The sequence below is a fragment of the Salmo salar genome, chromosome 14, assembly GCF_965601325.2.
Source record: "Salmo salar chromosome 14, fSalSal1, whole genome shotgun sequence".
Lineage (NCBI taxonomy): Eukaryota > Metazoa > Chordata > Actinopteri > Salmoniformes > Salmonidae > Salmo > Salmo salar.
In genome coordinates, this window is record NC_138304.1 from 8954502 (window position 1) to 8969225 (window position 14724).

General features: G+C 43.6%; 1 protein-coding gene across 4 annotated transcripts in view; it reads right to left on the reverse strand.

Moving 5' to 3' along the window:
- LOC106568697 (abl interactor 1) overlaps positions 1–14724 on the reverse strand; it is a 56988-nt gene that overhangs the window by 20817 nt on the left and 21447 nt on the right. For 2 of the 4 annotated variants that reach the window (XM_045693837.2, XM_014139263.3), the window contains exons 3-4: positions 3113–3289; positions 13–27 (exon numbers count right to left, since the gene is read on the reverse strand). In XM_045693837.2, coding sequence (XP_045549793.1) covers positions 13–27; positions 3113–3289 — 192 coding nt within the window. The remainder of the gene's footprint in view (positions 1–12; positions 28–3112; positions 3290–14724) is intronic. The other 2 variants (XM_045693838.2, XM_014139264.3) reach the window with 1 other exon arrangement.

The window sequence follows — 14724 nt, forward strand, 5'->3', positions numbered from 1 at the left end:
CACAGCTCTTACCTTGGCTTTAAGCCACTGAGTGCAGGCAGTAAAAAGAGAAGAGACAAAATAACAACATACTCATTGGTTAAGAGTAGCAGGTGAGTAAGAACAAAGGGATTAACACGTGTGCTTATCGGTTAAGAGAAGAGACAGAGTGAGAACTACAGTAATAACAGCTGTGCTCATTGGTTAAGAGTAGCAGGGGAGTAAGAACAAAGGGATTAACACGTGTGCTTATCGGTTAAGAGAAGAGACAGAGTGAGAACTACAGTAATAACAGCTGTGCTCATTGGTTAAGAGTAGCAGGGGAGTAAGACCTAAGGAGTAACACTTGGGCTCACTGGAGGAGACATAGTAAGAACTCTTGTGCTTATTGGTTAAGACAAGAAAGATGACTAACACCTGTTTCATGTCATTATTATGTGTTGGGACAGCCTGTGGGGCATAAAATAGAATGAATATGAACACACAGCATTAACTAGGGAATATACCATTTTCCCAAGTGGTGTCCCCTGCAGTTTCTACTGTCAATTTTAAGTTGTGTGCAAAAAAAAAACATTTCGGACCACTGGATTAGAGAATATTATTTTGTAACTATTCTAGTTAGGAATACAGTGAAAATATAATTTAAAAAAGCGATAGAGGTAGCAGGGATAAAATACTTGAGTTCTCAATGATTACATTCCTGAATTAGCCTGACTAGTGAACTGTAACCTCTGACTGTCCTATTCTATTTATCCAACACCTAATATTGAACCTCATCATGGACAGCTAGCTCCCGCTAAAACCTGCCCCCTAACTGAGATGGCTCACAGTTCAGTCAGTCAAATGGCTGATTTGGATTCTACTGGAAGCTAGCTGTTGTAACCAGTCAAGTCAGTGTGGTCTAACACATGATTTGCGTTTACAGTAACTGGTGACAGTCGACTACCCTGTCTCTCTAAAATGTCTCCTGATTCGTAATTGTTGAAAAGCTCCCTTGGCTGTCACTATGGATGTGTCCTGTAGGGGGAAGACACACGCCTCCGTCTCCAGGGGCAACTGTCTGTCAGTAATGACTATTGGGAGGATACCACGGTAACCGGGAGGCGAGGAGAGTGATTTGGTATTCATTGTCCAAGGCGAGCCTCCGGGGACTTCTCCTGCCCCAACGAAGGGGAAATAGGCTGTGAGAATGAGCTGGGCTAATGAGGTGTTCACACGCGCATGCACACGTATACATACAGTACATGAGCCCCCCCACACACACACACACACACACAAAAACGCATGGCGCTCATACTACACAAGTCTGCTTAAACATACATCCAAAAACACACACACATCCAACCACTCGGGCCTCATCGGCATTAAAATGTGTATGTTTAATGGTATATGCATCAGCACACACACACACACACACACACACACACACACACACACACACACACACACACACACACACACACACACACACACACACACACGACTGGTGTGGCTATAGTGGCACTGGGCTGATATCAATGGCTCTGAATTATTATAACACACGTATGTTTCGGTGGAGAAAGGGGAAATCTGAGAGGGCTCCCTCTCTGTCTGACTGTCTGTCAACCATGAAGCAGACACAGTGAAACCCGAGGAATCAAAATGGAGGTGCACCAGACTCAGTACATTGCACTACTGAGTCCTGAGAAAATTGAATCTGACAGCTTTCTGTACCAGACACAGGAAACCTATCTTAAAGGTGCACTTCACCACTTTTTAACATCATATCCATTATGTTCGGCGACATACTAGTTTCTACATATGTGAAAATTGTGAAACTTTTGTGCGTTTTGTAGTCAAAAAGATGAGAAGAAAAGGTCAGAAGAAAAATACCCCATATGACGTCATCGGGGGTCATGACTGAAATGATGTTGACCTCTTTGTGCTCTTGAGTAGCTGGAATACGTTAACACTACAGTACCAAAGTGTAGACTGAGAAGTCATATTGTACATTTGGTCACTATAGGAAACCCCAATATAGTGGACAGACATATTACATACTATATGCATGTATCCATTCGCTAATTTTGTATTGCTGCAAATTCTCAAATCCATTTGTATCATGAGACTAAGACAAATGTGTGAATAGGGCCTCTTTTGGTTAGAATTGCTTTGCAGCGGATGTTAGAAGAATATCAACAAACAAACTCATTATCTAACATAAGAGACACAGTCACAGCAAGAGTAATATAGTGATTCATTCATGCATAGCACACCATGGCAAATAAAGGACTATCAATGACAGGCAGCAACCAATACACACAACAAACTCAAAGTGAGAGAAAGAGAGAGGGAGGGAGAGAGAGAGAGAGCAAGAGAGAGAGCGAGAGAGAGAGAGAGAGAGAGAGAGAGAGAGAGAGAGAGAGAGAGAGAGAGAGAGAGAGAGAGAGAGAGAGAGAGAGAGAGAGAGAGAGAGAGAGATCCGAGGGAGGGAGAATAACAAATGAAGTCGGAACCGGAAGATAGCTGAAAGATTATTTCCCCACAATTCATGGGGGATATGATGGCGTCAGACTTCCCAGCCAGTAACCTCCTAGAGTTCTTGGACACAGACAGAGGTTAGAGGAGCCAAGCTTGTAACCACTGATGGCTTCGCCTACTACACTGACAGCTACAGTGTTATGTTAAATCTTCACACCCCCTGCTGCACTTCATTAACTAAAAGGGCAGTTTATTGATTAGCATGATTTAATTAAGTGGAAGTAATTAAATGGTAATAAAATGGCTAGACAGACCACTTACATGACTGTTCCAGGCGTGAATCTGGTGCTAATTGTGTGTTTGCCTCTCAGGAAAATTGATTTATATAAGGACTAGCACACACCTGAGGGAATGATGACTAACTAATTAATGACTCCAGTTGATCAATTGCTATGAAGGGTGTAAGCCGAAACCAGCATGGATACTGGAGACGTCAATGCAGTATTACATATTGAGTAGTGTTTTTTTCTGAAAATGTCAGTATGAGGCACTGGGGCTGAGGATGACGTGACTCCAGTCTGTTGCTTTTACTTTAAGAAGGGGGGGGGGGGGGGGGGGGGGGGCTCTTACTTTGACACCGTGGCTTTTTCTTTGAAATATAGGGGACTCTTACTTTGACACCGTGGCCCACGTCGTCCAGCAGCGTGTAGTCGATGGGCTTCCTGATGTACCGGACTGGCCGCTCCATGTTGCCTGGGGCGATGATCTTGTGCGTGCGCGAGGTGTTCTTGTTGGTGGTCAGGATGCCAATCTCTCGCCGTGCCACCTTCTCCTTGTGGATGTCCACTGTCTGAATGGAGGGATGGGGAGAGAGAGAGAGGATTAGAAGCAAGGAAGAGGAAGGAGTGCTCTGCTAAATGTAATTACAGTGACTTTACACTGTCATATGTTTGGCGTGTCTGTCATAGATTTTTATTACAGTCTTAGATCATTACATTTTACTATGACTGTAACACCTCCAGTAAGTCATTTTTATGGCAGCATTAAGAAAGCATATAAACTATTCATACTGATGGACTACAACAACAGTGTTTCACATTTAGTGGCCCTTAGGGGTTGAAACAGGGAGGGACTGCCTGGACATGTCCAATAACTCCACTGGACGTGTCGTTTTTTGTTGCAAAACGTTTTCCTACTGTGTGCCCTAATGAACACGACCAAAGAACACTGCCTTTACCTTGGAGACCATTCGAAAGACAACTCCCATCTGGGTCAGTTGAAACCGCGAGTGACCCCCATATCCTTTTAAATTACAGTCATAAATGATATGATCTCACAGCAGGTGGCCTGTCTCCTGTTAGAGCCTCAGAGGGTTGATTCTTATGAACAATAGATGAAGGAATGAGGGTGGGTGGATGTGTATGTCTCTGGACATTTAGGTCACACTTCAGTCAGTAAGAGAGATGATGTGTGTGTGTGAGAGGGGAGGGGGGGTTGGATGGTGCGCACGCGTGTGTGTGTGTGTGTGTGTGTGTGTGTGTGTGGAGGTGTTTAACTACTCTTGTGGGGACCAGACATTTTGTTACAAGGTCAAATGCTATTTCTATGGGGTTTAGGGTTAAGGTTAGCATTAGTGTTAAGGTTAGGCTTTAGGGAAAATAGGATTTTGAATGGGACTGAATTGTGTCCCCCTACAAGGTTAGCTGTGTGTGTGTGTGTGTGTGTGTGTGTGTGTGTGTGTGTGTGTGTGTGTGTGTGTGTGTGTGTGTGTGTGTGTGTGTGTGTGTGTGTGTGTGTGTGTGTGTGTGTGAGAGAGACCCTAGGCAATGAGGTCACTGTTCATCCAACTGGGTTAAGTACTCTTTAGGGATTCCAATGCTGTAGGTGCTAGAGATGGAGAACAAGTGAGAGATAAAGGGGATATTTAATAGACAGGTAGTTCATTTGACCCTCTGGAACGACCTTAAAGAAGAGCTGCAGCCACACAAACCTCTCTGCGTTCAACGCTAGACATTTTATGTGCTGTGTGATAAAAATAGAAAACACGGTTGTAATTCTTTTTCTCGAGAGGAAACAACATGGTCACGCCCAGTTTCAGCTTGGAACCAGCACCAAACCCTTCATGCCCATTTCCTGTCTGAATCAGAGATAGGGGGCTCAAACAGTTCATACAGAAAGAGAGCAACAAAAAAAAATCACAAACAAAATGAGAATGAAAGGGCAGGAAAGAAAAGAAGAGAGAATGAAAGGTTTAGCTATGTGGTTAGAAATGTGTTGGTTCCTGTGTTACTGTTCAGGTCAACGTCAAACAGGTGCAATACATTCTCTGTAGATTGGATCTTCATATGATTGCCTACCACAAACAGATAAGATCTGCTGAATCAATAATAATAATAATACTAATAGCATAACATATGCCATTTAGCAGACACTTTTATACAAAGCAACTATCAGTCATGCATGCATACCATTTACGTACGGGTGGTCATCGAAACCTTCATCAGTGGTTAACACCACAACTCCTATCTTTATGTGCAAGTCTCACGTAATCCTGACAGAACATTTTCCCAACAGTAGAGAAAATACCTTTTTTTACCCAACAATAGCATGTGAAACTTGGAATGTCTTTGAAATGTACATCAGCATTGACAATGTTTTCAAGATATTTCTTTCTCCAAGAGAAAAAGGTTCATTTCAAGAGATAATAATAATTTCTCATTTTGATTGAAAACATTGTCATTCATGATTATGTACTGTTGTTTAAGCAGGTGGCCTAACTAAACGCATGACAAAAAAAAAACCCCAAAAACAAATGGTGACTTAATTTTTTTACTAATAGCCCTAATGTAGACAGTATTTAACTGAATTGTCATTGTACATTAGATAATTCAGTTACGAATAGTTAGATATGTTCATATGTTCATGAGTAAAAACCAGTCTCAAGTCAGCTGATGCTCAACTGTTAATAGAAGGATTCCTGGAATGACAGTTGAGAATAGAGGTCTGCCGATTATGATTTTTCAATGCCGATACCGATACTGATTATTGGTGGGCCAAAGGGCCGATACCGATTAATCGTCCGATTTAAAAAAATGTATTTATTTATTTGTAATAATGACAATTACAACAATACTAAATGAACACTTTTATTTTAACTTAATATAATACATCGATCAAATCAATTTAGCCTCAAATAAATAATTAAACGTTAAATTTGGTTGAAATAATGCAAAAACAAAGTGTTGGAGAAGAAAGTAAAAGTGCAATATGTGCCATGTAAAAAGGCTAACGTTTAAGTTCCTTGCTCAGAACATATGAAAGCTGGTGGCTCCTTTTACCTGGGAATACTGAAGATTCATGTTAAGAGGTTTTAGGTTCAGGTTATTATAGGAAATATAGGACTATTTCTCTCTATACGATTTGTATTTCATATACCTTTGACTATTGGATGTTCTTCTAGGCACTATAGTATTGCCATTCTAACAGTATAGCTTCCGTCCCTCTCCTCGCTCCTACCTGGGCTTGAACCAGGAACACATCGAAAACAGCCAGCCTCGAAGCATCGTTACCCATGTAGAGGAAGGGAAAAAACTACTCCAAGTCTCTCAGCGCGCACCCGGCTAACTAGCTAGCCATTTCACATCGGTTACACCAGCCTAATCTCGGGAGTTGATAGGCATGAAGTCATAAACAGCTGCTGGCAAACGCATGAAAGTGCTGTTTGAATGAATGCTTACGAGCCTGCTGCTGCCTACCACCACTCAGTCAGACTGCTCTATCAAATATCAAATCATAGACTTAATTATAACATAACAACACACAGAAATACGAGCCTTAGGTCATTAATATGGTCAAATCCGTAAACTATCATTTCAAAAATAAAACGTTTATTCTTTCAGTGAAATACGGAACCGTTCCGTATTTTATCTAACGGGTGGCATCCATAAGTCTAAATATTCCTGTTATATTGCACAACCTTCAATGTTATGTCATAATTACATCAAATTCTGGCAAATTTGTTCGCAACGAGCCAGGCGGCCCAAACTGTTGCATATACCCTGACTCTGCATAAAATGAATGCAAGAGAAGTGACACAATTTCCCTAGTTTAATATTGCCTGCTAACATGAATTTATTTTAACTAAATATGCAGGTTTAAAATATACTTCTGTGTATTGATTTTACGAAAGGCATTGATGTTTATGGTTACGTACATTCGTGCAACGATTGTGCTTTTTTCGCAAATGTGCTTTTGTTAAATCATCCCCCGTTTGGTGAAGTCGGCTGTCTTTGTTAGGAAGAAATAGTCTTCACAGTTCGCAACGAGCCAGGCAGCCCAAACTGCTGCATATACCCTGACTCTGTTGCACAGAACGCAAGAGAAGAGACGCAATTTCCCTTGTTAAAATAAATTCATGTTAGCAGGCAATATTAACTAAATATGCAGGTTTAAAAATATATACTTGTGTATTGATTTTAAGAAAGGCGCTTTTTTCGCGAATGCGCTTGTTAAATCACCCGTTTGGCAAAGTAGGCTATGATTCAATGATACATTAACAGGCACCGCATCGATTATATGCAACGCAGGACAAGCTAGATAAACTAGTAATATCATCAACCATGTGTAGTTAACTAGTGAATATGTTAAGATTGATTGTTTTTTATAAGATAAGTTTAATGCTAGCTAGCACCTTACCTTGGCTCCTTGCTGCACTGCATAACAGGTAGTCAGCCTGCCACGCAGTCTCCTCATGGAGTGCAATGTAATCGGCCATGATCGGTGTCCAAAAATGCCAATCACCGATTGTTATAAAAACTTGAAATCGGCCCTAATTAATCCAATTCCGATTCCGATTAGTTGGTCGACCTCTAGTTGAGAGATGGGCAACGCTGCCCCAACGCAGACCGTTTAGTTGGTCAAGACTGGTCCGCTTGGTCAAGACTGGGGGGATTTTGCTATAAACTGTTCATAGGAATTTTTGCTATAGGAATTAATCTCTCACCAAGTGTCCTATAACGTTTTGTACCCTAACCCCCTCAAAGCTAGGGTTGGAAATCCCAATCCCTGGAAATCCTCATTGGTTAGTATGCTCTAATAGTCCCAACCAGACTGTAAAACACCTGGATTGTCAACTCATCTCACCTCCTGCTCTAAAGGCATCAGCATGCTTCAGTTCAGCTGGCACCAAGCCGAAGTCGACTAGTCAAGCCGAACAAGTATGCTTGCATACTCCCTTAAAAGACCTTCGCATGGAAAACCAAAAAAAGCAGCAACAGTATTGTTTATCCATTTTAAGATGCGGTAGTGTAACGGCTGTCTTCTGAAATGAACCAAGGCGCAGCAGGTATGTGAATACTCATTTTTTAATTACCCAACAAAAGGAGTAAAGCATCCACAGGAAACAATAAACGTGACAGCAGCAACAGTTCGCAGGCTAAAAAACGCAGTGCAAAACAACCACCCACAACCCCAAAGAAAAACACACACACCTATATAGGACTTCCAATCAAAGGCAACTCAACACACCTGCCTTCAATTGGAAGTCCCAATCAACAATACAAACATAACCAACACAAACATGCCACGTCCTGACCAAAACTAAAACACTAGCTCCATCTGCTGGTCAGGACGTGACAGTACCCCCCCTCAAGGTGCAGACCCCGGAATGCACCTACCAACAGAAAAACACCAACAAAAAACCCATAAACAATAACCTTTAAACAATAAGGGAGGGAAGGGAGGGTGGCTGCCGTCACCAACGGCACTGTGCTACACCCTCCCTCCCCAACCCACCTATCCTGGAGGTGGCTCAGGTGCAGGCCGTGGACCTCGCTCCACCTTCGGCGTCGCCCACTTTGATGGCGCCGATAGCTGCGCCGGGCCGACGGGCCACTCGGGCTGACCCGGGCAGACGGACCACTCGGGCTGGGCCGGGGGACAGGAGGGCCCCTCGGGCTGGGCCGGAGAGCAGGAGGGCCCCTCGGGCTGGGCCGGAGGGCAGGCAGGCCCCTCTGGCAGTTCAGGGCAGTCTGGCCACTCTGGCAGTTCAGGGCAGTCTGGCCACTCTGGCAGTTCAGGGCAGTCTGGCCACTCTGGCAGTTCAGGGCAGTCTGGCCACTCTGGCAGTTCAGGGCAGTCTGGCCACTCTGGCAGTTCAGGGCAGTCTGGCCACTCTGGCAGTTCAGGGCAGTCTGGCCACTCCGGCAGTTCAGGGCAGTCTGGCCACTCCGGCAGTTCAGGGCAGTCTGGCCACTCCGGCAGTTCAGGGCAGTCTGGCCACTCCGGCAGTTCAGGGCAGTCTGGCCACTCCGGCAGTTCAGGGCAGTCTGGCCACTCCGGCAGTTCAGGGCAGTCTGGCCACTCCGGCAGTTCAGACGACTGTTGACTGGTGGGCAACTCTGGTGATGGTTGACTGGTGGGCAGCTCTGGTGACTGTTGACTGGCGGGCAGCTCTGGCGACTGTTGACTGGCGGGCAGCTCTGGCGACTGTTGACTGGCGAGGCTGGGTTGACACACTAGACTCCTGATGCGTGGGGCTGGTATAGGCCGTGCCAGCCTGGAGACACGCACCTCCATGCTAGTGCGTCTGGCGGGAAACACCGGACCGAAAGGGCGCGCTGGCGGTCTTGATTGTAGGGTTGGCATCACCCCTTCCGGCTCGATTTCCCCCTTGCCCTGGCACCTGCGGGGCGCTGGTACTGGGCGAACTGGGCTGTGCGTCCGTATCGGCGAGATGGTGCGTACCACAGCGTAACATGGCGCCCTCCACCTCATATGCACCTCCTTGTAGTCACGGGTAGCTGGCTTACGGCTCTTCCCTGGCCTGGCCAAGCTACCCGTGTGCCCCCCCCAAAAAAAATCTTGGGGCTGCCTCTCGGGTTTCCTAGCCAACCGTGTTCCAGCGTAACGTTCCCGATGGTTCCTCTGTCCAGCTGCCTCCGCTCTCCTGAGTGCCTCCACCTGTTCCCATGGGAGGCGATCCCTTCAGGCCAGGATCTCTTCCCAGGTGTAGGCTCCCTTGCCGTCCAGGACGTCCTCCCATGTCTATTCCTCCCTTTTTCTTTCCTGTGGCTTCCTCCTCTTCTGCTGCTTGGTCCTTTGGTGGGTGGTTCTGTAACGGCTGTCTTCTGAAATGAACCAAGGCGCAGCAGGTATGTGAATACTCATTTTTTAATTACCCAACAAAAGGAGTAAAGCATCCACAGGAAACAATAAACGTGACAGCAGCAACAGTTTGCAGGCTAAAAAAACGCAGTGCAAAACAACCACCCACAACACCAAAGAAAAACACACACACCTATATAGGACTTCCAATCAAAGGCAACTCAACACACCTGCCTTCAATTGGAAGTCCCAATCAACAATACAAACATACCCAACACAAACATGCCACGTCCTGACCAAAACTAAAACACTAGCTCCATCTGCTGGTCAGGACGTGACAGGTAGCCAGTATACAATTCCTGAAAATAGTCTGAATTAATCTAAAATAATTCAAGAAATCTGTCATTAATTTTGATGTTTTTGCAGAGGAGATCTTAGTCATGCAATTCTACATCTAACTATACTGAACTGAAATATAAATGCAACATGCAACAATTTCATTTATTTTACTGAATTACAGTTCATATGAGGAAATCAGTCAATTGAAAGAAATTCATTTGGCCCTAATCTACGCATTTCACATGACTGGGATTACAGATACAGTATGCATCCGTTAGTCAGAGACACCTTTAAAAAAAATGGGCCTCAAATGGGCATCAGGATCTCGTCACAGTATTTCTTTGCATTCAAATTGCCAACGATATAATGCAATTGTGCTTGTTGTCCATAGCTTATGGCTGCCTACACCATAACCCCACCGCCACCATAGGGCACTCTGGTCACAACGTGCTCGCCCACATGACGCCATACACGCGTCTGCAGTTGTGAGGCCGGTTGGACGTACTGCCAAATTCTCTAAAACGACGTTGGAGGTGACTTATGGTAGAGAAATGAACATTAGATTATCTGGCAACAGCTCTGGTGAACATTCCTGCAGTCAGCATGCCAGTTGCATGCTCCCTCAAAACTTGAGACATCTGTGGCATTGTCTTGTGTGACAAAACTGCACATTTTAGAGGGCCTTGTATTGTCCCCAGCACAAGGTGCACCTGTGTAATGATCATGCTGTTTAATCAGCTTCTTGATATGCCACACCTGTCAGGTGGATGGATTATCTTGGCAAAGGAGAAATGCTCAGTAACAGGGATGCAAATAAGCTTTTTGTGCGTATGGAAAATGTATTTCAGCTCATGAAACATGGAACCAACACTTTATATGTTAAGTATATATTTTTGTTCAGTGTAAGATATTTAGTGCAGTATTTCTCAATGAAAAAAGTGCATAAAAATGAGTCGTCTCTCGTTGAATGACAACAGACTATTTTGAAGAATCCCTACTGTTGACCTATCACCAACAAAGGGGTGTAGACTTCGGCTACCACCTTGGGCTTGCTTCCAGAAAATGTTTTGTGTGCACGAACAGCCTAAAAAAAACCTTACTGAAGTCCAAAACGAACAAAACGTCACAAAATAACATCATAATATATGCAAAAACTGCTTCGGCTACGAAGCATGCGGAGGCCTTAAAGGTTAGAGGCCGACCGATAAATCGGTTGACTGATATTATAGGCCGGTATTAGCCATTCACAGAAAAATGTATAATAGTATTTATTGCAAAGATAAAAAGCTGATTATACAGTGCATTCGGAAGGTATTCAGACCCCTTGACTTTTTCCACATTTTGTTACGTTACAGCATTATTCTAAAATGAATAAAATGTTTTTTTTTTGCAAATGTATCAAAAAGAAAACCTGAAATATCACATTTACATAAGTATTCAGACCCTTTACTCAGTACTTTGTTGGAGCACCTTTGGCATCAATTACAGCCTCGAGTCTTCTTGGGTATGATGCTACAAGCTTGGCACACCTGTATTTGGAAAGTTTCTCCCATTCTTCTCTGCAGATCCTCTCAAGCTCTGTCAGGTTGGAGGGGGAGATTCGCTGCACAGTTATTTTTAGGTCTCTTAAGAGATGTTCGACCGGGTTCAAGTCCAGGCTCTAGCTGGGCCACTCAAGGACATTGTCCTGAAGCCACTCCTGCGATGTCTTGGCTGTGTGCTTAGGGTTGTTGTCCTGTTGGAAGGTGAACCTTCGCCCCAGTATGAGGTCCTGAGTGCTCTGGAGCAGGTTTTCATCAAGGATCTCTCTGTGCTTTGCTCCGTTCATCTTTCCCTCGATCCTGACTAGTCTCCCAGTCCCTGCCGCTGAAAAACATCCCCACAGCATGATGCTGCCACCACCATGCATCTCTGTAGGGATGGTGCCAGATTTCCTCCAGACGTGACGCTTGGCATTCAGGCCAAAGAGTTCAATCTTAGTTTCATCAGACCAGAGAATCTTGTTTCTAATGGTCTGAGAATCATTTAGGTACCTTTTGGCAAACTCCAAGCGGGCTGTCATGTGCCTTTTACTGATGAGTGGCTTCCGTCTGGCCACTCTACCATAAAGGCCTGATTGGTGGAGGGCTGCAGAGATGGTTGTCCTTCTGGAAGGTTTTTCCATCTCCACAGAGGAACTCTGGAGCTCTGTCAGAATGACCATCGTTTTTTTGTCATCTCCCTGACCAAGGCCCTTCTTCCCCGATTGCTCAGTTTGGCCGGCGGCCAGCTCTAGGAAGAGTCTTGGTGGTTCCAAACTTCTTCCATTTAAGAATGATGGAGGCCACTGTGTTCTTGGGGACCTTCAATGCTGCAGACATGTTTTGGTAGGCTTCCTCAGATCTGTGTATTGACACAATCCTGTCTTGGAGTTCTACAGACAATTCCTTCGACCTCATGATGTAGTTTTTGCCCTGACATGCACAGTCAACTGTGGGACCTTATATGGACAGGTGTGTTTCTTTCCAAATCATGTCCAATCAATTGAATTTACTACAGGTGGACTCCAATCAAGTTGTAAATACATGTCAAAGAGGATAAAATGAAACAGGATGCACATGAGCTCAATTTCTAGTTTCATAGCAAAGGGTCTGAATACTAATGTAAATAAGGTCTTTCCGTTTTTTTTATCCTCTATGGGCTAGGCGGGACGAATTCGTCCCACCTACGTAACAGCCACTTGAAGCCTGTGGCGCGATTTTCAAAACCTTAAAAATCCTATTACTTCAATTTCTCAAACATATGACTATTTTACAGCTATTTAAAGACAAGACTCTCGTTAATCTAACCACACTGTCCGATTTCAAAAAGGCTTTACAACGAAAGCAAAACATTAGATTATGTCAGCAGAGTACCAAGCCAGAAATAATCAGACACCCATTTTTCAAGCTAGCATATAATGTCACCAAAACCCAGAAGACAGCTAAATGCAGCACTCACCTTTGATGATCTTCATCAGATGACAACCCTAGGACATTATGTTATACAATACATGCATGTTTTGTTCAATCAAGTTCATATTTATATCAAAAACCAGCTTTTTACATTAGCATGTGACGTTCAGAACTAGCATACCCCCGCAAACTTCCGGGGAATTCGCTAACATTTTACTAAATTACTCACGATAAACGTTCACAAAAAGCATAACAATTATTTTAGGAATTATAGATACAGACCTCCTCTATGCACTCGATATGTCCGATTTTAAAATAGCTTTTTGGTGAAAGCACATTTTGCAATATTCTAAGTACATAGCCCAGGCATCACGGGCTAGCTATTTAGACACCCGGCAAGTTTAGCACTCACCATAATCATATTTACTATTATAAAAGTTTGATTACCTTTTGTTGTCTTCGTCAGAATGCACTCCCAGGACTGCTACTTCAATAACAAATGTTGGTTTGGTCCAAAATAATCCATCGTTATATCCGAATAGCGGCGTTTTGTTCGTGCGTTCCAGACACTATCCGAAATGGTAAAGAAGGGTCGTGCGCATGGCGCAATTCGTGACCAAAAAAATCTAAATATTCCATTACCGTACTTCGAAGCATGTCAACCGCTGTTTAAAATAAATTTTTACGCCATTTTTCTCGTAGAAAAGCGATAATATTCCGACAGGGAATCTCCTTTTCGGCAAACAGAGGAAAAAAATCACAAAGGCGGGGGCGGTCGGGTCACGCGCCTAAGCCCAGAGTCCCTTGATCGGCCACTTGAGAAAGGCGATAATGTGTTTCAGCCTGGGGCTGGGATGACGACATTCTGTTTTTTCCCGGGCTCTGAGCGCCTATGGACGACGTAGGAAGTGTCACGTTAGAGCAGAGATCCTTAGTAAAAGATAGAGATGGAAAAGAAGTTCAAGAAATGGTCAGACAGGCCACTTCCTGTAAAGGAATCTCTCAGGTTTTGACCTGCCATTTGAGTTCTGTTATACTCACAGACACCATTCAAACAGTTTTAGAAACTTTAGGGTGTTTTCTATCCATATGTAATAAGTATATGCATATTCTAGTTACTGGGTAGGAGTGGTAACCAGATTAAATCGGGTATGTTTTTTATCCAGCCGTGTCAATACTGCCCCCTAGCCCTAACAGGTTTTAACTTAAATATACATTTGCTAAAATTTCTAAAAACCTGTTTTCGCTTCATCATTATGGGGTATTGTGTGTAGATTGATGAGACAAAAATAATAATACATTTTAGAATAAGGCTGTAATGTAACAAAATGTGGAAAAATTCAAGTGGTCTGAATACTTTCGGAATGCACTGTATACGTAGAAGAAACAAAGAACGTCTGCTCATTTGAGGTCATGAAGATGGAGCTCTACCAGCTGCTCATTGAACATCATTCAGCCCTAGGTCACAACGTCAGAGAGAGTAGTAGCTTGCCTCAGCCAACATATTTGAATAAGTATATAATCAAAAGTACACTTCACCAAGCATGCAGCCTTGTCCTCATCACATCTCACTTAGTTAACATTAGCTGGCTTCCTAGCCAGCAAGGTAGTTAGCTCAGCTTTCTAGAGAGCAAGATTGTTAGCTTAGCTAGCTAGCTAGCAATCTGTGCTACTTATATGCTAACACTGGACTGGCACTAAAGTGAACACTCATCCTTGATACAAAAAGAAAACTGTTACTGTTTGGGCCAATTATGTTAGATAGTGGGATTATGTTAGTTTTCTGAAATATGCAATCTGCAAAAAGCAAGACAGTTAGCGCAGATCTATAATTCAGGTCATGTGCCTGCACTCATGATGAGATAAGTAGCTAATGTTAGCTAGCTATCTAAATTAGGACATGAGACTA